At 33.6% G+C, this 23,420-nt stretch overlaps 1 protein-coding gene across 5 annotated transcripts in view; it reads right to left on the reverse strand.

The window, feature by feature from the left end:
* The window catches only part of LOC135685944 (uncharacterized), a 39,527-nt gene that overhangs the window by 5,768 nt on the left and 10,339 nt on the right, over nt 1-23,420 (reverse strand). For 2 of the 5 annotated variants that reach the window (XM_065202057.2, XM_065202056.2), the window contains exon 2: nt 6,684-6,880. In XM_065202057.2, coding sequence (XP_065058129.1) covers nt 6,684-6,880 — 197 coding nt within the window. Of the gene's footprint in view, nt 1-6,683; nt 6,881-10,522; nt 13,286-23,420 lie in introns of those variants that run through there. The other 3 variants (XM_065202059.2, XM_065202058.2, XM_065202055.2) reach the window with 3 other exon arrangements.

The following is a 23,420-nucleotide window of genomic DNA, read 5'->3' on the forward strand; positions in this document are numbered from 1 at the left end:
GGGGAGAAATGATCGAAACACGACTAATCAATTTCCTTTGTGTTTGCCATGTGACCCAGCACTGGGTTGATGTAAAATAAAATTGAATTCAAAGAATATGTCTTCTATATTCCAAAACAATGCTTTTTGTCGAATCATTAACATCACAATTAATTTGAAAATGTGAAATACAGTGTTATGTCTATCGAAATTCCTATACAATCGAGATAGATAAATGAACACGCATTCCAAATTCAAAGAAAGGGAAAAAAATTATAAGTTTAATCCAGGTGATAGGGAAAGGACACTCTATAGATAAATGACTAACTAGTTAAGTTTAACATTTTTCTGCAAACAAGTAAAATAAGAAAATTATCTCAAAATGTCTTGAAAAATGGAAATTCTAGTGAACCTACAAATAGTTATTATTTGTGTGAACTTAAAATTATTATTTGCATGAAAATTTTATATTGAATTAAACCAAAGTCAAAAAAGATAAAACAAGGGGAGCTTTTCTGGGTAAAACATGCATATCGCAGCAATAACTTCTTTCTTTCAATGTAGTTAAATAACTTGTTTAGATAAACGTTACTTATCACCTATAAAGATCCATTTGCGCAGATAGGCTACAAAGTTTTCTGCATAGGTATCCTGTACTTTTGATGGAGGTAATTTTTCTAAGTATGTAAGCAAATGTTGGGTGAATACGCCAAGTAAAGGCCAATCTCTATTCGGCGAAATTTTTTCGCTTTTCGCCGGCGAAAGGTTATAAGCATGCGTATTAGAATTTTTCGTTCCGGTGCTGTGCGCGACGTTCGCCTTGAAAGTTCACTATTTGAAGTATTTTCTCTGTCGCCGGCGAATTTGTCGTCCTATGAACATATTGCAAAATGGCCAAGTCCCGAAGTAGCTTCGTCAAGAATGAAGAAATAATAATGTTTCAAGATCCTAATAAAAGAAAGCAACGTAAACCATTGGTGATAGATTTGTCAGCTCAGTTGAGTAATCTTAGGTCTTGTGGCGTTTTTCACAGAAGAGAATCTGCTTTACTTTGATATTGATACATAATGCTATATATATATAAGACTTAAAACGCAGTTAGCTTTACTTTTTTTCTTTAGAGGCTCTTTTGCAACTGGCATGCTTTGTGATTATAATTTCATATCGTACTGTATGAAAGTACAAAACAAAGTAAATTTCTCAAGACAGCTGTCGCTAAGCATGCCGGTTGCGCAAGAGCCTTTAACATCATTCTTGCAACCTCTAGCTTCCATTTCTTCCAATATTTACTTATTTTCGAATTCTATTAAAAACTGAAGCTGTAAAATATCTAATCCTCGACATCCATATTGCAATGATTTATTATAATTTGCGTTTCTGATGGCAAAGTAACCGATAATATCAAACCCTAACCCTAACCCTAACCCTAACCCCAACCCTAACCCTAACCCTAACCCTAACCTACTATAGCATTACATCTTGATGTTTTGGTCATGAAAAAAAGAAATATACTTAAATCTAAGAAATTAAACAAATTGATATGCACAGAAAAATAAACTTTGTGACACCTAACCTATGGGCTGTTTTATAAAGGCTTATTTGAATCACAAGAACAAAATCGATTATATTGTATTGTAAGGTTAAAAGTCAGTTTTGAGAATGCCTTCTTTTCCAGTAAGATTTTAGTGATCATCATCAGGCAAATTGTTAAAAATCATTTTTAAACACGCATCCTCTGATGCTTAAAGGGAAAATCTGAAAAGACTATCTTCTTCTAAGTATTGAAAAGGCTTTTTTTCTTGTTTAAAAAAATTGACTTTTTCTGCAATATCTTTTTCTATAACCACTTAAGAGCTGTTAAAAATTTGGATTGATCATAATTGAAGTTAAGATAGTAAAAAATGAATTATCTAACAATTAAAAAAGTTGAAGATTGCATTTATGGTAATTGTTGGTACGCATAGCGGCATCAAAAACGTATAAAAGCGTCACAAAATATCGGGACATCCCTGAAAGCAAACAAAAATAATAATACTGATTGATACTCTACAAGGAATAGTTGTACAAGGGACATTTAAGATTTAGTTTCTGTGTTTCTGTATTGGTTTTCCAAAATATCTCTACAAGGTGCCCTAGCAGGTTTCCTCTTGATATGCAAAGCTATTTAAATATATACAAGCTAAAGTTCCAGATATAAAATAGATTCTTGGTAATACAAGATTTATTGGTCACCTCTCGAGTGCTTTAAACCCTAGAGCGCTGAATGAAGAAGGCTTGACTTAATTGCAAAGTTTTATGGTGAATTGCAGTAAGAATGGTTAATAATGTTAAATCTTTGTTTGAAATAAATGTGTACCAGAAATTTCAACTTATTCAGAGTCAATAGCAATTCATTCAATCTTAAAGGCCAGCAACACTGAGAACCAAGTGAAATGCTTCTGTCGGTTGAAGCAACTCACCCTTAGGGAAAATTGCGGATAAACTTTCTGAATTCATACGCAGAAATATTGAAAAATACTGTATTTAATGAAGCTTTGAGCAAAAGCAAATGAACAGACAAAGTGTAGAAACGATATGTATATTAGCAAGCAAATGAACTGTATATAGGAACTGCTAAGCAAGCCGGATACCTAGCTGTTTTATATTGCATCAAGCAGCAATGCTGAGTTTATAAATGCTATTAGTTCTGTTTTTTCGTAAATTACTGTAATCCATGTCAACCTACACAGTACATAGTAGACAGAATGACTAAAATTCGTTTGGATTTAGATTATCACATTTAAATATCTTGCCTTATTAGCAAATATTGAAGTTTACACCATGGCCAAGCTGCCGTTTTATTTAATACGAGAGATGCTTTCCGTATGAATCAACTCTTATTACCGGAACGATAGAGAGCAAACTATGCTCTTTGAACTAGACGTCATTTCCAAAAAAACTTATGATTTAATATATTATAGCAGTTCCATTAATAGTGCTCAGCTACATAGCTATAATTTCGGTTGCATCGAAAAGCTTATTGCTAACATTGCAGCAAGTAGTCCTTAATAATATCCCTGTGATTTAGTTTTAAATTATTGACCCAACTGGGAGATCTCAATTACAACTGGGTTCTTTAAAAATTTGCTAGATTTGTGGATATGTGGATATTTTTCCTCAACAGCTCAGTTTAGTCTGATGGTGCGATTTCACAACAATCAGCTACGCAACCACATGAAAGAGACCTTAAAAATGCCTTGGTGAGTATTTACTTTCAAAAGAAAAGGAGCATTCAGTTACCCAACAAAGAATACACAAAGCCACTTCCACACTTACAGAAGAAAGCATTGCTGAAAATTGGTAACTTTATCTAGAAAAAGTGAAAATTTAGAAAGTACGATAACTTCCAACTCGAAAAAAGCACAAACTGGAATAATGTTCAACTCAGAACTCCGAATAAGATTGTGAGTTAAAAGGTGTTAACTTTCAAATAGAAAGATTTACCAAAAAGAGAAAGAAAATAACATCGTATGAAGATTTCGTTTGCTGATTGCATTGATGTTGGAATTGTACATCAATGAAAAATACTTAGAATCAGGTGAAAGTTATATTTGTAAACAAACGCATTTGAACACTAAGTTAAAAGATTTTTATCATCTATCGCCTATAGAAAATGGTCAGGTTAATAAGATTGATACAAAGTGTAGTCATTGCAAAATATTTGATTGATACAATCCTATGAAAAAACCTCCACAAATATACTCGGAAAAGTTTTGCTAACAAGGGTATTTTTTTATTTGAATTTGAAATCTGATCTTGCGAGAAATACTACAATGAGAAGAAAAAACGCTTCAATATAAAATGGTTCTTTCGTGCCTAAACTCTCCCCTTTTTGGAAGTTTTGATAATTGTACTGTCTCCTCGTTTAGGGGTTTACGCTTCTCTACCTAAATGCAAAAGTTTATTCTGAGATATATTTTAAAGGCCTTTGAACGATGTAAGATGCTATAAAATGGCTTATCTTGCCATGCTAATAGTAGTTTTTAGTAAAGTCCTGCCTATCTTTCTTGTCATCTACAGAAAAGTTGTTAAAATTTCAAGATTCAAAATCTACACACTGTTTTAATTGGCGTCCACGCACCAATAAATATAGAAGCACGGCATGAGAAAACAACCGTTAGACCAAAGAATCTATGCAGCGCAATATGTGCCTTAGCGGTGTCCGTAGACGCAATATATCTTTATTGCTTGTCTTATTCGGTCAGTTTATGACAAGTATATTCGAAATGAGAGTCTGTGGAAATATCGGCGATATTTGATACACAGGAAACATGTCACAGCAAAGCAAGTATTCTTGGCTTCTTGAATGCTACAAATTCTTTTCTATGGCCGGGGTTACGTTGGTTTTGTTAAAGATACTTCTGTATTGCCTTTGTTTTGTATTTTAAGAAACATTGTTCTGCACGGCTCATACCTAAATATCTGACAAATATCTTATTCCGCTGAAGTTAAACGCGGCAGATGTAATTGATTGGAAAGCTGAGAGAATGGAAAAGATGAAAAAGTACCAATATGAGGTAATAGAAGAAAAATAATGTGGAAGATTACGCTGTCAACTATAGGAAACAAAGTGCTTTTAGTCTCCGACCTTTGTCTTTTTTGCCAAAACATCAAACTTTTAAAAAATTTATTCATTGAGACAGAGACAGGGTGTTTGCGTATTACAACATAAATGTGCTACTTATTGGCACATCTTCTTGACAAATTGGCACATCTCCTTAGCAAATAGGTCCTGGAATCCTAAAATGATATTTGTGCCTTTCTGACATGAAAGTGTCTCTTGCCTGTTACCATTTTGTTTACAATTTAGAACTTTATCACATTTTATCCTGATGCCTGCTGCCTCAAAGCAAGAGTTGGAAATCTTTGCTGTGACATGCAATTTTCCTTGTGTTTGTAACTAAGTTCAGTACTACTGGATTGATGTTTCCTTGACCAAAAAAATGTAGCCATTTGGAAGAAGTTAGCAAAATATCAATCAATTCACAAAAAAGAGTGTGGTTAATCTTATTTGTCATACATGTATTCCATAAATTTTTAAAGAAAAAATTGACAATAGCTTCTTTGCTTTTGAAGCGAGGCTGCAGAATAAAATGGCGGCGTCTTGTTTACAAAATTGTCAATTAGGTTAACCAAAATGCTTGTGTATTGTATGAAAAAAGGTTACCACCCTATGAATGATAAATCACGGTGTCGCAATTTAACATATCAACCTGATTTCCTTATTCTGCTAGCAATTGAGTAGTAACAACTTATGGTTATTTTGTGAATGACAAATCAATTCCAAAATTTACCATTTCGTGAAAAGGGCTTAGTAAAAAGCGAAGGAAATTACTTTAAGGAAAATCAGTTGACTAACCTAGCCTATTCAGAAATTTGCTTTGAAAAAATTGTGTTATGAATTGAATAGTGGAAGTTGCCAGGTTGTCAGCATACTTGATAGTATGGCTGCTGTATTTTTGCATCTACAAATCTTTTTATATTCTACAGTACAAATCTTTTCATATTCTACAGTTTAATTGACTGCAAGATTTGAGGTTGTTAGTGTAAGTTGTTTGATTTGAATCTCTTTTATTTCAAGTTCAGGAAGATTCAAAAAAGAAAGTATCAGACAATTTTCAAAAATTCCCTCAACGTATATTTCTACTTCGATAGAAACTGCGCAGAATAAGTAGCATATCAATTTTAATTGCTTTAACGCCATTCAAAAGCAACCCAATTTGTCATAGAGTTATATCTACATTGTAATGCTACCTAACTTTGAGGGTACTTTCTCTCTTCTCACAACATAGCAAGAAAGGAAAAAGAAGCTTGTTGGAAAATATATTTTAAGTTACTAGAAATTAAGTTTGATAAAATAAAAATGTATCAGACATTTTACGGTTTTTCTTTTTGCTAGAGATTATTTTGTTCTTTGGAAAATTTTTTATCTTTTCTTGAAGTTTTGAATAATGAAAAAGGTCTTCGTCGTTTTTAAAGCTTGCAAAATGATAATTTTTCTGTTCAGAATGCTCTTAATTTCTATTTTTCAGCTTCCCGAATTTTTAGAAGCATGAAGTCTTTTAAAATATTTCAAATGCAGAAAACTAAACAGTTTAAGTTAAGCAACTCAGAACCTCGCGCACTACAATTTCAGCAACTGGATCTAGATTTATATCATTGCTTCAAGTTGAATCAAATACAAATAGTTTTTATAGGTAGATTTTTAGAATTAATAATATTCAGAACATTTTAGGTTCATTTTTGGTTCTTGAAGCAATTTTTGTTTGATTCAAATGCTGGTTAGAGAACCAAAAGTAAAAGAGAGGTGATATGAAAAGAATCTGGTGTACAAAACAGGGCTAACGTGTTAAAAGTAAACATATTTACAGATAAGAGAAAGAACTTATACTCAACTGTAATCTTTATGTTAAATGTTATGATCACAGTTAGGATTGATATATCTAATCGCTTAAAAGACTGAATAAGGTCGAAGGTTCCTGAAGATTGGAGTGATGTTGCTTTGTTTTGATTTCGGTGAAAGAGAGTCGAACTAGTAAAGATTGGTAGCATATTAAGGCTGATGGACAAAGAATTGAGTAACTGATCAACATTTTGACGTCTGGAAAGCAAAAAGGGGAAGAAAGAAGAAAAGGAAGTAAGAGAAAAAAGTTTAGAAATGATACCTGCACTCTTGCTTCAGTTAGGTTGATTCGCGCCGCCAGATCTTCTCTCATGAAAACATCGGGGTAGTGCGTTTGATCAAAGAGTCTCTCAAGCTCTTCTAATTGCTGTCGCGTAAATGTTGTTCTGTTTCTTCGATGTCCTCTCCTTGCGTATGGCGGTGGGTATGTGTACCCTGGTGAACCATGGTCAGTTGATCCTGCATAAAATAACGGATGGTTGCTAAAAGGCTGAAATGTCATAGTCAACATTGTTTTGTCAAGTCACGATTATTGGTAGCGATTCTCTGATTACTTATATTCAGCTATGACTTCTCATTAGCCGTTAGCTGTCAGCCAGTACCAGTACACAATGCTTTGGTGTAGATAGAGCTTTGTCTGGCAGCGGTTCGCCAACCTTATAATGCTAATACATTTGGACCCAAATCCCTTGGTCGCGAACAGTTGCTGTGCTGTAATACCGACTAAACTACTAACATCAACAGTGCAACACCCGGCAATTCCTCTACAAGTCGCTTCAATTCTATGACAATCTTCAAACGGCAATCTTTAAAGTCAAACAAGTGGTTATCGTAGTAGACAAATTCGTAACAGTGAATATCCCGAAGGCGCGTCCCCAACTGAGCTAATTCGTGCATAACAAATATATTTACGATAAGTTCTTTCAAGCCAACAATGGACGTCGTATGACCAATAACAATATAACAATACACTGATAAGGACAATTCGAATCGTTTAATACCGACCATAAAAATATGAACGGCATATAGCCTTCTCGCTGTGCTCTATAACATTTGATATAGCGATTTACTTGCACCTGTGATTAGAAATTAGCGTTTTTGTGTTGATAGAGAGAAAAACATATTGCGCAGATGATCCGCGAATAACGCCTACTGATTATCCCGTTTTACATTTACCAGACGCCAGCCTGTGTGACTTTGACAAAAGATATTTGTAACTAAGACTTAAAAGAGACATATTGACAAAAATACCTAAAATGGCCTCATGTCATGAAGAATAGATAAGCTTACATCAATTTATCTGCTCTAAGCTATCTATCAAAAATAATGACATGAAAGGGATCATTTGTCGCTTAGAAAACGTCACGTACGACCTTACGCAAGGAGTGTTTCTCGCCCTCTTTAACATGCAAACGATTTGCTAGAAGATATTCTCTTTGTCTGAATACGCCGTTATCTATAGTGCCTTGCTAAAGACATTGTGGCCTTGCTTAATTTAAGGAAGGGTGGTTATCCGTTTTTAATGAGTATTTTTGTGATAAGCAATGCTAAGATATTGGTATCTGAAACACGTTCTCTTGATTCAAGTTGCATCTGAAACAGAAAATATACCGGTCACATTTTACGTTACATTGCAGCAAACTGTGCAGTTTCAAAACATTTCCTTAGCTCTATGCTGCTGAGGCAGTTTTAAAATGAATTTTAAAAAACTGTCAAAAAACACGTGATAGAAAATTTTTATTTCCATATCAGTGACATTAAATGTATTTTACTGAATACTTGAGTATTTCTCTTTAAAACTATTAGATTTTTGGATTCCCATCAATTAGCATTTTCTATTGCATCTTATTGAGCTCAAGAGGTATAAGTTTAAGTAAATAATTGCGTAAGCTTTTATATGCAAACGTAGATAATTGGAAACAAAAAACATAAGACTTAAAAACAAATACACAAAAAGCTGGAAAAAACCAGCAGATGAGTTATCTTGACAGCTAGATTTTTACTACTAATAACATTAATTCAATATGTATGGAATAGATATATTTTTACAGATGCGTAGAATTAATTGCTTTAATAAACAACCTATAAGTAACTATAAACTATAAGTTATCTATCTTTGGGTCCAGCTACAAAATAATTAAATCTATAAACATTTTATCATTGGCATAAACTACGAATGTATTAAATTCTTAAGCAATTCAATATTGAAAGATTTTCTTTACTTGCTAGATCCATTAGTGACCTAGACTTGGTAAAAACCATTAAGGTATTGGGCCTACCAGTTTCTCTAGTATTGGCAAAAGCTATCAATGTATTATATCCATTGACTATCTAGTATTGGCAAAACTACACATTTTTAATCTCCATCCACTTTTCAAATATGAGCGAAACATCAAGTTTAACGCATATTAAATTGATTTTCAAACTTCATTGTTAGAATAAGATATGGTGCTGAAATAAATACCAAAATATTAAACCTAGGTTGTGCACAAATTTACTGATGCTGCTTGCATTTGATACGTCGAAACATAGCGCATACTATCGTTTCATAATATACAAGCCATGCCTTTGATTTATGTATATAGGCGTTTAAATTCTTCTCAAAAGAGAAACATTCCCAGGAAATATTTCAAGTCCGTAATTTCAATAAAAACAAACAGCAAGATTAACAATTTACTTTAGACGTATCAGTAGTAAGCTACTTTTTGACTAAACAAATCTTTATTATTCTACATAAATAAAAATCTGATTATATTTTGAAGCTTATCTGTCATAACTTCAAGCTATTTTCAGTTAATAATTATGCTTTCATTCCATTCAATTTAATGTTTAATGAATGCTGTAAAAAAACTTGTCAATAGAGTGTCATTAGAATCCGAGAAATGTATTTAACTGTCTAAGAGGAAGTTTGAAAACAAGCTTTTCGGCATCATAAGCGCTTTGAAATAATAGTTTTAAGATGATCTTGCATAGCTGTTTTCATCTGAAAAAAGATTAAATTGAAAATAACAGACTTTTTTATTTGCAATGATTCATTCCAAAAGAACCTGGAAATTATTTGTTATGATTCAGTTCCATTCAATTCAACTTTTTTCATAGAATGCTTTATGAACGGCCTTTTGACTTGCAATTTGATATAAACTTTAAATCATGTTTCAAAATATGTCGGGTAGTAAGAATTTTTAGCATAGAGATAAAAAGCAGTTTCTAAATAGTACTTTTTGTAAATAGACGTATGCTTAATTTTTGCTCTAAAGGCAAGTATGCCGAAGATGCGCGTCTTGTGGCACTCTTTCCGTGGGAAATTAGCTAGGGAAATTCGGACTGCCAGTATTTTTACTTGCATTTCATATACTTCAAATTAATGAAAAATATTCCATTGTGTAACCCTTTTGCAATAGTTCCTGTTACTTTGAATTTCATGCGCTTTGACGTGAAAATTCTGCAATCTCCTTTCTTCGCCTTTCTTTCAAACCAATGACTATATGATGGGGTCTTCAAGGGGTAAGAAATCCGACGTTCCGCACAGTTCTTAGCTCAAACCATTTATAGCCAAAATTGCGCATTTTAAAACTGTCAAAATTCTTACCATAAAAGCCAAAATTTGACATGGACTTATTTTACAAGACAAACGGTGAAGAAAATGGCAAATCCATAAAAGCTACAAAAACAAACGTTTCAAATTTAGTAATTCCGCAAATCCTGATGACCTCTCCCCCTCCCCCCCTCCCCTTATGCTGGTTTTAACTGTACAGATTAAATTAGTATACGCAAGACAACTGTTGTTCACAACTTTATCTACTTCAAGGTGGTGCTAAATGTCAACGCTAAACAGCCAGGATAGGCTGCTGGCTCACTACCGGTCAGTGACTAAGCTCAATCATAATCAATGTTCATGTAGCTTCTCGTCAGCTGTATAGTTAAAGACATCCAAATAGAATTGGAGGAAAGGTGGTTCAGCTCGTTCTATGATGTATACGATTCAGCCTAGTCCATTCTTACAAAGGATACTATAAAATATATTTGTTAATGCAAGAGGGAGCTTAACGATCAGTTGCAACCTTGTAAGAAAATGAAACAAGACACTAATAAATGTGTTACCCATGGAACTTGAGAGGTGCTTGCTGAGTGATTCGTTCCCGTTCGATTCCCGTTCTCGTTTGAGTGATTCGAGATGGTGCCTCACTCCAACTCTGCATTTGCCATACTGAGCTGATTCAGAGGAATGCATTATTGAATAAACCGTTCGGTGCCAACAAATTATCATTTTCATATCTAGTTGATTGAAATCAAAAAGGTTTTTAATTCACGGCTCCATCAGATTTCAGGGTACAAACAATCTTTTTTGTCTTCATTTGACAAATTGCTCTTTTGAATTGGCTAATATCCTTTACCTTTTATTTAAAGACTAGAGTTCTCGTGCCCGTTGCTTTTTTCCCAGCATACAATAAGGCAAATGGCCTCATTCTTCACATTTGTTGAATGAGCCCATTTCAAACTCAATGGCTGATATACTTTCACAACTGGCAACCAACCAAGCACCGAAATGATCATTCGAAGCAAGTCAAGTCCAATCAAGTCGAACAAAGTCGAATCAAGCTCGATCATGTCGAATGCAACCAAAAATATGTAGGAATCAAAACTTGCTTGTCTTCATTAAAAAAGAGACCTTTCAATGTTGGCAACATTTAAAAAAGGGTCTTCCTATCCCCACTTTTACCGATTTCTTTGCCCTTTTGGACAAATCATGAAAGCCATGCTTTTTTCCACTCTCTCGGAAAACTACCCCTAGCACACCCCTTGCATACGCAGTATACCAAGGTAGGCAATGGACTGGAAATTGCTGATGAGGTTTGCTGCTGTGAAAGTAGCCAATCCTACATTTGAAATTCCATTAGGTCAATATTCGAGGATGTAGTTTCTGATGCTGCAGGGGGCGATACCCAAAAAACATCCTTTAAGTTATGCCAAAATCCTATAAGATTCGCTACAGCAATTGGGTCATTGTACCCTTCCACAAGAAGAAAATGCAAGTTACCTGCCTGTCTGTGAGAGACGTTCAAAACTGCCATAGCAACAAATCTAATATTTGACGTATGGAAATTAAATTACGCGCCTAATGGAATGTCAATTGTACAAGGTTCATGAAGATCATTCACTTTTCGCAAAAGTACGAAAACATGTTGATAAAAAGTTCCCAAAAGGCAGATAAAAGGACGGAACTTAAATGGAAATACTGTACCTAAAGAAAAAGTTCCCTACTACAGGCGACAGCCTTGGCTAGGCACACAAAAAAGCCATTTGTAATAGCAAAGTTTCATTTATGCCAAATAGCAAAATAACCGACTAGTTTGGTAATATTTGACGCTAGAAATATTTGAACCACAAAGCCATTTCCTCTCCATGTGCATTTAACCCATATATAGACCTATGCAGGTGTTGGTTGTGCCGAGGGGCCAATCACTCCAAAAAAGTCTCGTACACTTTTGGGAAAATCCATTGTTTTATCTGAAGACCCCTGGAAATCCTTTTGTTTTAGGGAGAATCTCGTGCGCTATTTGCAGGAGTGAATTATCCCTCGGGTTGTGCTCGGTGCAAAAACAAGAAAAGGCGATCGCAAGAAAATATTGTCAATAATCTGACTTTGTTTTCTTGCTTTGTTTGAGAGAGCACCTGGCCTAAATATATTGATAAATAGATTGGAAGTTGTCTTTAAAATATGCATAAAAGTATTAGCAACTTTTGTTTGTAGGATGTTACTAGTTGTAACTAAATTAGATAAATGTAGTAGGTACAAAAGAGTCATTCTAAACCCAGAAGGGCTAGTTTGTTGTTTTTTACCCTTGAAGTAGAATGGGACAATATTCGTCTCAATTCATGATGATTTCCATGTAGACCTTATGTGCAAAATAATTTGGGTTCGGGGTTCATATTGCACTGTTTCCACTCTAGTAGATACTGTATAAGGTTTGTAACTAACCAAAGTATCTATTCAGAATAAGAAATTTTGATTTTAAAAGCAGTCATCATATGATCATTTTAATTTTAACAGAAAGTTTTATTGTTCTCACGGTTAGAATATTTCACGATGATTGCTAGAGATAGAATTTCAGTCAGTGTGATTAACAATAGACTTTTTGTAATGGGTATCGAAGATAAAACTGTCATGAATACAAAAAATGCACATGGTAAGGGCTCGAACTTGGAACCGGAAAATATACAATTTGTCTTGAATGTTCCTTCAGACTTCAAGCATACTGAGGTGTGCTTATATTTTTTTCTGCGTGACGGTTTTCTAGTTGGAAATCTTCGCAAAGGGAAAAATAGAGATACGGCCGGCTATGATTGCGATAGTACGAGACTGCTTTCTAACTTTTGTCGCGTTTTCTGTCTTTCTTTTGTTTGTTAGTTTCAATGGAACCTTTAATTAATTACTTATGAGATCTTATCATGTAGCCAGGGTCACAAGATACATCAGGCCGTTTTTTTCTTACTTTCTGTGGTTTGGACAAGAAAGATATGGAGACTAATCACAAATTGAAAGAGGCCGTCTTGTACCTTTAGTCCATAAAAATACCGATGCTCCTTTAGTCTTGGGCCCAGTTCGTGTATCATAAAATTTTTCTCATTCGAAGTGAAGCACGACAAGACTATCTGTTGCTAGTGGGTAATATCGTCTTAAGGGTCTCACTGCTACAGAAACCTAATATTGCGTGATTAAAGTTTTTTGTAACTCATGGCTACAAAACATTCCTGTGTGCAATGGTACTATATCCAAATTTACTTCCCTTACAATTATTCGAATTCTCGACGTATAATCAATAGAAATAATTCAGGATTCGATTAGATCGAAAAAAATACTCTTTTTACAACTCTAGTAGAAACATTCTTCACCTTGTAGAACAAAAATTTAAGAAAATTTAAATGAAATTTAGCGAAAAATAGTTTTAGATAATGTATGAAACGAACTGATAGTAGGAAGTGATACAATTCAGTTCCCACTATTCCTTCTTGCAAACAGGCAATTCAATTCCATTCCGGTTATAGAATTTTTTAGACATTGAATAATGTTGTATGTCATATGCAGAAGATTCCGATGACACCACTCTTTTATAGTTTTATTTATACTACACAGCCAGCTTGATCACAACAATATATATACATACATAAATATATACTGACATAATTTACAGGTTCAATGTTGATACAAAGAGTGGTAACATTGAGTGGTAATTTTTGAATATAATCAACGCATTAGATGCAAGAAAAGGTGCATGAAAGAATCGTATCTCTTTGATAACATGAATGTGCAGTAATAGAACTGCTCGATGGAACCGTTAAGAGAGCCACCCGAAGTAGTAGGGAAAGGAAAGCATCGTTATGTGACAAGATAAAGAAATAGACAACAGCAATACCCAAAGGGGGACTATTTATGTTCTTATATTTGCTCCATTTTACGTGATTTTCTTAGCGCTGCTAAATAAATATCATAGCTACAATACTAATACTGCAAAAACGGCGGCTATGACATCGTTTTAAAACAACGATAAAAGCCCTGCCATACATATGAAGCCAGAATTCAAGGGAAAATGGTAATAATTATTACATTTATGAAGCGCACAGTTCATATATCATTTTTCATTAACAATGATCCTCGATACAAAGCAGCCAGGATGGTGGTAGATCGCTCTCGCTAGTAGGCGATTGTCTGTCCCTGATGCTTAAAGTCATATTGAGCGAGGGGTGATTTTTTCATTAAGAGAGGTGTCATATTGTAAATAGTAACTATGGACTCCCTGTGGAGCAATTTATATAATCTTGTTTCTGTTTTGTATTATGTTGTGTTTATGTTTGATTGCAATGAGTCGTACTGTCGTATTGATTTGTCGTACTTTCTTCTCGATTACTCTATTACTCTATAAATAGAGAATATGATAAGAGGTATTGGTCGTCGGAAAGCTTCGGGAAAGTCAAATATGTGTCGGATGATCTCCGATAGATCCTAATGATCCGTCTTTCATAAGCCATTGGAGACTGTCAACGGGAAACTGCATCGGCGATAATGGAGGAATTACAGAATGAGGGCCAGACTTAAATTACTGTATAGTACAGAGTTTTTAAAATCTGATTGATCATTTCTTTACCTATTTGGTATTATCAAAAAGGAAATCGTAGCTGAAACGTCTCATAAACTAACTGATAGATTTTGTGAATGTTTCGCTGATATTATGCTTGGTAAGCCAGGAAGGAACTAATTTTTACGACAGTATTAATTTTTTCTACCTTTCATTTGTTTACTTTCATACAATGTTGAACTAGAGCCAGATACGCTTGAAATAATATTTGCAATTCATTTAAAAAGCACATCAGATGAAAGCAAAAAAGCGATGATTCAACGTCTGAAGATTGCGTGGGAAATATTAACAAAAACTATAAAAATCATCCATCACACCCTAGTCAAGATTTCCTTCCTTCAAAAAATGAGGAAATTTTTGTTAACTTTCAGAAAGAGCTACAGGAAATTTTGGTTTTTGTCACTTCCTGCATACCGTAAATCGGTAACGATTCTTTGAGCGTTGGCAAGGGATGATATTTAAGGTTTTTGTAAGAAATACTTGAGAATTATTTGACTTTGAATGATGGGAGTTGCAGAATAGCTCCGAAAACCGGAAGGATTTCGATTTTTTAATAGAATAGGCCCGCTTTAAGAATAATATTTGTATCAAAGATTCGATTTCGATCCGACAGAATATGGGCATAGAGAGAATCTGAAGGCTCCCGCAGAACTAAAGCGCTATTTATTGGCTGGTCTTGGCCTTTTGATGACAAATCAAAGTATATAGAGAAGCCCTTCTTTCTTAGCAAGAAGTGCCATTGCCAAAAGAGTGACCGCTTCCCACGAAGGAGGTTGTGATAAATCTAAAGCATACATCAATTTCGATTGGTTGTAAAGCAGTATGCACAATTAGAGCCAAAAGGTTCCTATTGCGCAATTCAAGAAATAATTATATGCTTTACTAACCGAGCAATCAAAGGTCCTAATTTGAGCTTCAATATCGGAACCTAACTCTATGTCGATAAAGAGAAGAGGTTAACCAAACTGTGCCGCTAATAGTCTGATTTGGTGCATTAATACTTTGAAACTTATATTTTGCCCAAGTAATCATTTTTTGTTTCTTATTCACTATATGTAAAGTAAAAATGCGATTCATTCTTTCCTTGTTCCGTCAGGAATAGCAATTACTTTAGCCAGGTAACAGCCAGTGCAACTAACTTGAGTAAAAACTTTTATCATTAATAGAAATAAAAATAGATAATAAGAGAAAACACATGATCAGAAACTCGCTAATCTTCTTTTAGGCAACGAAGACTGACTGCTCTGCTTTTTAGCTACCTATTTAAAAAGACATATCAAACCATGGCTTCTTTTGTACAAAAAAGGGATGTTGTTAATGAGATGGAAAATTCGACCGGGTTTGTAAACTTGAAAAAAATGTCCATGGATGAAAGAAGGATTATACCAACACTACTTGTGAAGCAAAGAAATAGTTATAGAATAGAATGCTAATTAAATGAAGCGGCAAAAAATGATGACATGCATGCTAAGATTCATAGTGCAGTAAAAGAGAATAAGAGAGTTTCTCGTCTGAGGTTATAGCGTGAAACATTGGAAAATCTGATGTAAAGAAATGGGTGCAGAAGGAAGAGGAAGGAAGATCAAGGAATGAAGATAGCAGAGAGATTCTGGAAGATTGGTTGAATAACGTGACGCTTTGGGATGGCTAGAAAGAGATAATATTAACATTGTTAACTGGATCCGAAGAACAAAACTGGTAATTTCCAAGCTACATGAAACTTGAAATATCCATTATATGAACCGGAAACTTGAAACAACATGAATTATGAAACTATATGAAGTATGAAACTACATGAAATATGAAACTACACGAGACTTAAAATACCCATTAGAAGAACTTGATGTGAATAGGTAATCTAAATATCCTAATATATGATACAAGAAGCTAGGTGTAATAAAGATTCTTTGATAGGAAACTTTATCCTCATTTTTTGAGATTCTATAAAATTGAAGGGCTCAAAGAGTCGATAACAATGCACATTTTGAATACCATTTTAGTTGATGCTACTTTTTTCTTTCTTATAAAGCACAGCACGTTATGTTAAAACAAAAGATTTTATAGCCAGGTGCGGTTTTTCTAGGGTTACCAATAGAAGATTGCCAGCACGAAATAGATATAAACTTAATTTATTTTCAACTGTAAAACTGTAAAATTTTGATAAGTGAAGAAATTTTTCATTTTTTGCCTCTGCAAAACTTCTAATGCAGATATCATTAAACAATTTGATTTTCACTATGGGGGTACGTGACCTTAAAAATGTTCTTTTCACATTTTAAAGATAAAGTGCATTTAGCCGTTTAAGGTAAACAATATACGAGCAATTTGAGAAGCTTTGAAAAGTACACCTGGTTGTACATGTATTCTTTGACCATTTGCAAGACTTATGCGTAAAGCTAGCAAATCAAATATGGTAAAACATATAGGATAGACAGGTCATTGCTTATTAAGCCAATTATACTATTAGAAATTTACAAGTTTGAGCACTGTCTGTCTGAAATTTCTGATAGAATTTGCTTATCCTGGGTCAACCACTTGAAATATTACTTGTACGAAGTACGACCAACGGCTAATCCAAAAATAAGAATGCAGCCAAAGTTCTTTAATCAATATCCAATTTAAAGAGTTAATTCACCATTCAAAGCTACATTTTCTTCGCCCTCCTGCTTTGCCTACTGACGCAAGGAAAATCAGCACAGCTATTGGTAATCATTGCGACAAATGATCTGTTATAATGGCTAAGATTCTTTCTGCGATGAGCAAGAAGATTTCTGATATATTAAACAATTGCATAGCAGTTAGCATTGGTACGGAACTAACAAATTAATTGGTAGTGCTTTTTTGATAAGGTATTTAACTGTGTTATAAAACATATTTTCAATTGTCTTGCAAAAAGACAATTTTTGGTTGCTACGCAAAGCTTTCAAATACATTTTTGAAAATTTCTGTTTTCACTTTGAGGTGCGTGATCTAAAGATGTTTCTTCAGAATTTTATAGATAAACTGTATTTAGTCGTTTTAAAATTAACCAAATTTGGGCAGACGAGAAAACAACTTACTGTCTGATTAGTATTCATTATGTTTGATGTAAATACTTGAAAAGTGCAAGACTTTTACAGAAAGAAATGATTTAATAATAGTTAAGTTACCTGCAAAAAATATAGTATCTATCTTCTTCTATCTTCTAGTATCTATCTTCTTGAATAATACAAGAAGTTAAAAAATTGTTTATCTTCTTAAATCTATATTGACCATTGAGGCTCTTCTTTTAACACAAAGCACGCAATGACTGTTGCTGTTAGCATTCGTTAGTCTTAGAAAAAGAAATTTCCCTCGTAAAAAATAGTGAGAAATTTTAGCATGTTTATGTCGCCAAATTTGATGGTTGAATCCTGTTAAAAGCTGTGTAGACATATTTTGACCTAGCTTATGCAAATGACATCCGGTTACTTCTGACATCAAGCCACTGCTGCCTTGAAAGTTTGCTGAACGCATAGAAAGTTTGTAATATAATAGATGAAACACTATTAAAACATTAATTTCTAAAATTTCATTTGTGGAGAATACTTTCTACGTATACTTCTTTGCTTAGGTTACAGTTAGAAATCTCAATTGACATGGAATGCACGTGACAAGCCAATTGATGTGTAATTTCATCTACCTATAGAACCCAAAGACTATTTCGTTTTGGTAATTATTAGCATTCACCATAAGCCTAATACAATGATGTTAATTGTTAATAAAAAATACGAAATCATTCTCCTGACCAACTGGAATTGACAATCTGCCCGACTCGTATTTGTACTGACTTGCTTCTACCATTGATCAACATGTATTTCAATTTTTAGCAGGCGACTGACTTCTCTGTTTTGTTAGCTGGCTTCAAGCCCGACTAAAACCATTATCGAATTTTACTACAGAAATACTTTGTGATGTTGTTATTTACGTCAGTAACTGCACACTCAGTATGTAGCTTAACAATATTACAAACTAACATTCAAACCTTAATTGTCAGTTATGTAACTTTCTCGACCGTTCAAAGCCTCAAGTCTAAAAATCATTCTGAGTATTAAACAACTCTTCAGTATTGCCAGTTATATAAAGAAGCTAGTTGTTTGAAATTTTCAATCGTAGCAATGTTTGTGAGCTTTTTAGAATTTTGATTCCTGTTGTTGTCTCTTATGCTCGACCTAATCAGCACATTTCTTGAAGTGCTGCACAGCTTAGAATTAATACTTTTGGATTGAAGGCGCTTTTTACTGCATTGTCTCGAAATTGGAGGACAGCAGTCGATGATGCTAAATATCTGATATAAATATGACAGATAATGATTATCATGTAATGAAATTCCAGAAGAAGCTTAGGATGTCAACTTTTAAATTTCCTCTGCTTTTAGCTAGAACATTCTTTCATAACTCTATATTGACTTTAGAAATTAAGTAGAAAAGGGCCGAAAACAACTTCTTACAGATTTGTTAGCCAGACAAAGTAGAAAAATTACATCCAATTGGCATTCCTAAATCTAAATGTTCTTAGTTCACAATACAGCATTATTTTTCCATATCTACATCCTATTTTAGGAAACCAGATATACACAAATAGAGCACTAAAATCTTTTAAATCGGTATTTGACAGTACTTTTTTCACATTTTACCCTCTCAGACATTTAATATCTTGATTGCGTTAATTCTGAAAAGGTCCTGAATCCATATCCGAAGCGAGTCATTCTATGTTAGTTTATAACAAACATAGTTCAAGTCGATTCAGTTTCGTTGGCAATTCTATTCATCTGATTGACTGAGAGGAAATTGGTTTCTAAAAAGGATTACGGGTGACTTTCATGTTTGTATCCACAGACAGTAGGTGAAAGATTGCTTTGTTGGTTTAACCTGTGCTTAGTGCATTGGCGCTTGCGGATTTTTCTTGTTGTTCTATCACTGTGGGACTCTCTGTCTCCCGATGCCAAACCTTATCTGATAGCAACTAAATGTTCTCCTGCCTTTATAACAGTTGAGATCTAACAGCTATCTCGAGAATGGTCAATGCGTAACAAATTAGAATATCTGTTAAGAGCTTTGGATTTGTGAATAACAAATACAAAAATGGCACTTATAAAATACCCAAAAACGTTGGTTTTAATAAACATCTTCGTGAGATACCTACGTAGATTGAGGAGTTGAAGATTAAACTGCAACACTGATTGCCAAATCTATTATTCAGTTAAAAATGACCCAGCAAGTCTGGTATATGTTCATTAGATCGAAATGCTGGAACTAGTTACAATATATAAGAATGCTTCAAATCAAAGCAAAGGCTAGCATACAGCAATCTATTAGAAACTATCGTCCTTAATTGCTTTTTCTATTTCATTTCTAAAGAAGAAGTTTGAAGAGCAAACAAAATGTTATGGATCGTAGAAAAATTGAACATTTTTCAAGTCCGGTCCAAGTTTTAAAAAGTTCGACTATCTATCGTGTTAATTCTATTTCTAAATTCAATCTTCTGATACTGCTGTCAAATGAATATCTTTGGTATGATAGAGTTAAACAATTTTGGCTTATTAGCTGCATGAAATAATTCTAGATTTCAGTTGATAATGATTGGCGAATGTAAGGTAAAATACAATATGATCTTCTTTGAGAGTCCTAAAGTAATTAGATTTTAAGGTTGTTTCCTATTTTTATTTTGAATTGACCACAAGTCAACAAAATGCTGTTTTTACTGGCGTTTCTGAACTAAAAAGACGTTTGAACATCATTACTTACTTTATTTTTCAGTTCAGTTAAAGTTTTGAAGCCAAAAATTTAATTATTATTTAGCAAACCAATCCGTTCAGACAGGAATCGTACATCTTTTTTAAATAAAGCTTCTTAATTTCAGCTATCAGATCTGCTAGGTGACACATAACTTATGCAAAATATAAATATAATTATTAATTATACAAATATTTAAAAGTTAAGTATCTATAAGTATTTAAAAGTATATGCAAGTATCTACTATTTATAACTTCGTATCGGTTTCTTCAAAATTTAAACCTGTCATGGTGGTTGAAAGTTTTAATGACACGAGCAACAAATTAAAAGGTTTAAGAAAATTTACCTTATTTTTGTTATCATAATTCAATGATATTTGAATATTTAGATTAGGGCGTGAATTGTACTTCACAATTGTTTCACTTAATCTAAAAAAATTCATCATTGGTAATAAATCGATGCAATGAGTAAAGGCAATTTATGTAATGGAATTTAAAAGATGCTGAACTTTTTGTGGTACATATATTAGATTGTACTAAATTCGTGATCCTTGGCGTTTTTGTATATTGTTAAATCAAAATCTATTTCTCAAATTAAATGAATCTATCTCTTTTGCAAATTAAGCATAGCTTTTGGTTACTGAGTGTCCTGATAATTTCTATGTAATTAGCAGATTTCTCTCCACGTTCGTGATAACTTGCAAAACAATTGTTGGGTTTTGAAAACCTAAATAAGAATACGAATTACGATAATGAATTACGGTTATTCTTGTATCAAGTAATCAAATTATACATTTCAATATGCTTAAACTTTCTGTTATGTTTTGGCTGAGGCGGCAAGAACTGAGAGATTTTTCACAGATAGTGCTGTCCACACACAGTTGTATCATATGCTACATAACCATTGTTGAGGAATGTTTTTCTCCTATCTGTGTCGGTGTATCTCTTTGCAATGGGAAAGGAGCGACGACGTGGCAAGATAAGGATATCTTCAAAGGATATGCTTTGACTCAGATCTCGAGAATTTTTTATAACTCTTACCAATGATATAAACACAGGATCATCAGATATAAAAGGTCACAGAGACATTTGTGTGGTAATGTTGTGAAAATCCGGGCTTGCTATTTTCAATTACTCAGGATCCATTTCTATGGGTGCATTGGCTTACAAATATTTCTGGTTAGCAAAAGAAGGCCGATACCCAGCTACTGAAAAAAGCTTTGCTTGTTTCCAAGAATGATTTATGTCAGATGTGAGAAATTCATCAATAAGATTCAATTCCTTTAATTCAAATGTAAACTTGTTATTAATAGAAATTCCTTAAATCTTTTAATAAATTCTTATCAATCTTTACTTGCGTGGGATAGCTTTCAGAATTTTTCTGGATTTTTCTTTGATTAAAGTCTAAGTTGGTTTTGAAATCCTACTAAAGATCGAATTTCTATAGAAGTAGATTGCTGATTTCCGTGGATGATACCATGTTGAAAATAGTGTAGAAAATGTATTATAGGCAGTAACTTGTAGTTTATCTCACTGTGCACATTAGCATTTGCATATTAGAAAGTAAAACATGTTTATTTATTTCTTCCTGCCTTCATGGAGAACCATTGACTTCAAGATAGCAAGATATCATCAGAGATGCTATATATGTATGAAGAAGGTGTAAAATAGATCACAAAATAACATTGCTTTCCAGAAGCTAATATCTTATTGGTGAGTTTGGCAACACTGAGCCAGTACAGGAACACAAAGGTGATTAAAGTTTCCATTTGAAACATCGTTGTTTATTATCTTTTCTGTTAATTTACAGCTCACCCTTCAGAAGTATTACCCAGAGATTAGTGAACTGGATGAAATAAATTGTTAGGGCTTCAAGCAAAAATACACCAGAAAAAACACAGCTATCTTGCACTTTTAAAGTAAATTTTTCAAACGACAGAAAGTTTATCCAACTGGAACACTTGCAATATACAGAACATAACTTTTGAATAATTAGGCCACACAAGGTCCCCTCTTTGAAATGGTGTTTTTGAATCTGTCTTTATAAAAGTAACAGTTTTCGGTAGACATAAGGGCTTTTGACTTGACTGTAGGCATGAGGACAATCTGTAACAATTCGAAAGCCGAACAAAAGAACCATTCTTTCTTTCGATTCTCTCAGTATATTTTTTATCTACGCCATAAATTGTCGCTTGCCCTCTTATTATTCTCAAATATTTTTAATCTAAGGACTGTTAGGCCAAAAGAGCTTTTAGCATGCTGAAAACGTTTCAGGCGTTTAAGCGTTTATAGCCAATTAAGGAAGCAAATTTTATGTCATTGTGATAAAAGTGGGTTTATCCATCAGAAAAACTCATGAGCCTTTGGCCCTGGCACAGCGCAACTATTGATAACTTAATCATAATTATCTGCATAAGATTAAAGACCTCTCCTTTTACTTCCGTTGCTGGAAAGATTTGTAGATTTTTCCATTAACTGCTTAGAGATAAGTAAAAACTCACAAAATTAAACCAAAAGTAAAATCACTTCTTTCAATTTATTTTTCTATTTGATAAACTCAGAGCTCCTGTAAAAATAAAACGAAGAGTCCTAATTTGACGCCGAGAAAAAGAGTAAACGATTCTTTTATTTCATCACTTTCTTGCGATGGGAAGAACAGATTTTAAAGTGAAGAAATATTAAAGCACAGGATACTAACAAAGAACTCTTTTCCTTCTCATTACACTCTAAAGTTCTACAAAAGCTGTGTATACTCTGTTTAGAGTTTGACATATAAATGACAAAAGAGTTCAATTTTGTCATTTATGTGGAGACTTAGTTTTGTAAAAAGCAACAGATTAACCAATCTGTATTTTTAAAGAATCGATTGCTCTTCTCTCTCCTTATTACTGAGCAAAAATAAATTTAAACTCGACTGCTAAAAGACTTCTACGTTGCCATTTATAACTATATCTAGGAAAAAACTAGCAATGTTAAACAAACAGCGATGACTAAAACTACATACGAATGCCGACTACAGACTAAATGAGGACCAAGTTTGGCCCGTATAAGAAACTATTCACTCACTATTGGTTGCGTCCTTCTTTGGATTTTCGACGTTCTTTTCAACATC

Source organism: Rhopilema esculentum, chromosome 6 (assembly GCF_057945365.1).
Source record: "Rhopilema esculentum isolate cy_ngs chromosome 6, ASM5794536v1, whole genome shotgun sequence".
Lineage (NCBI taxonomy): Eukaryota > Metazoa > Cnidaria > Scyphozoa > Rhizostomeae > Rhizostomatidae > Rhopilema > Rhopilema esculentum.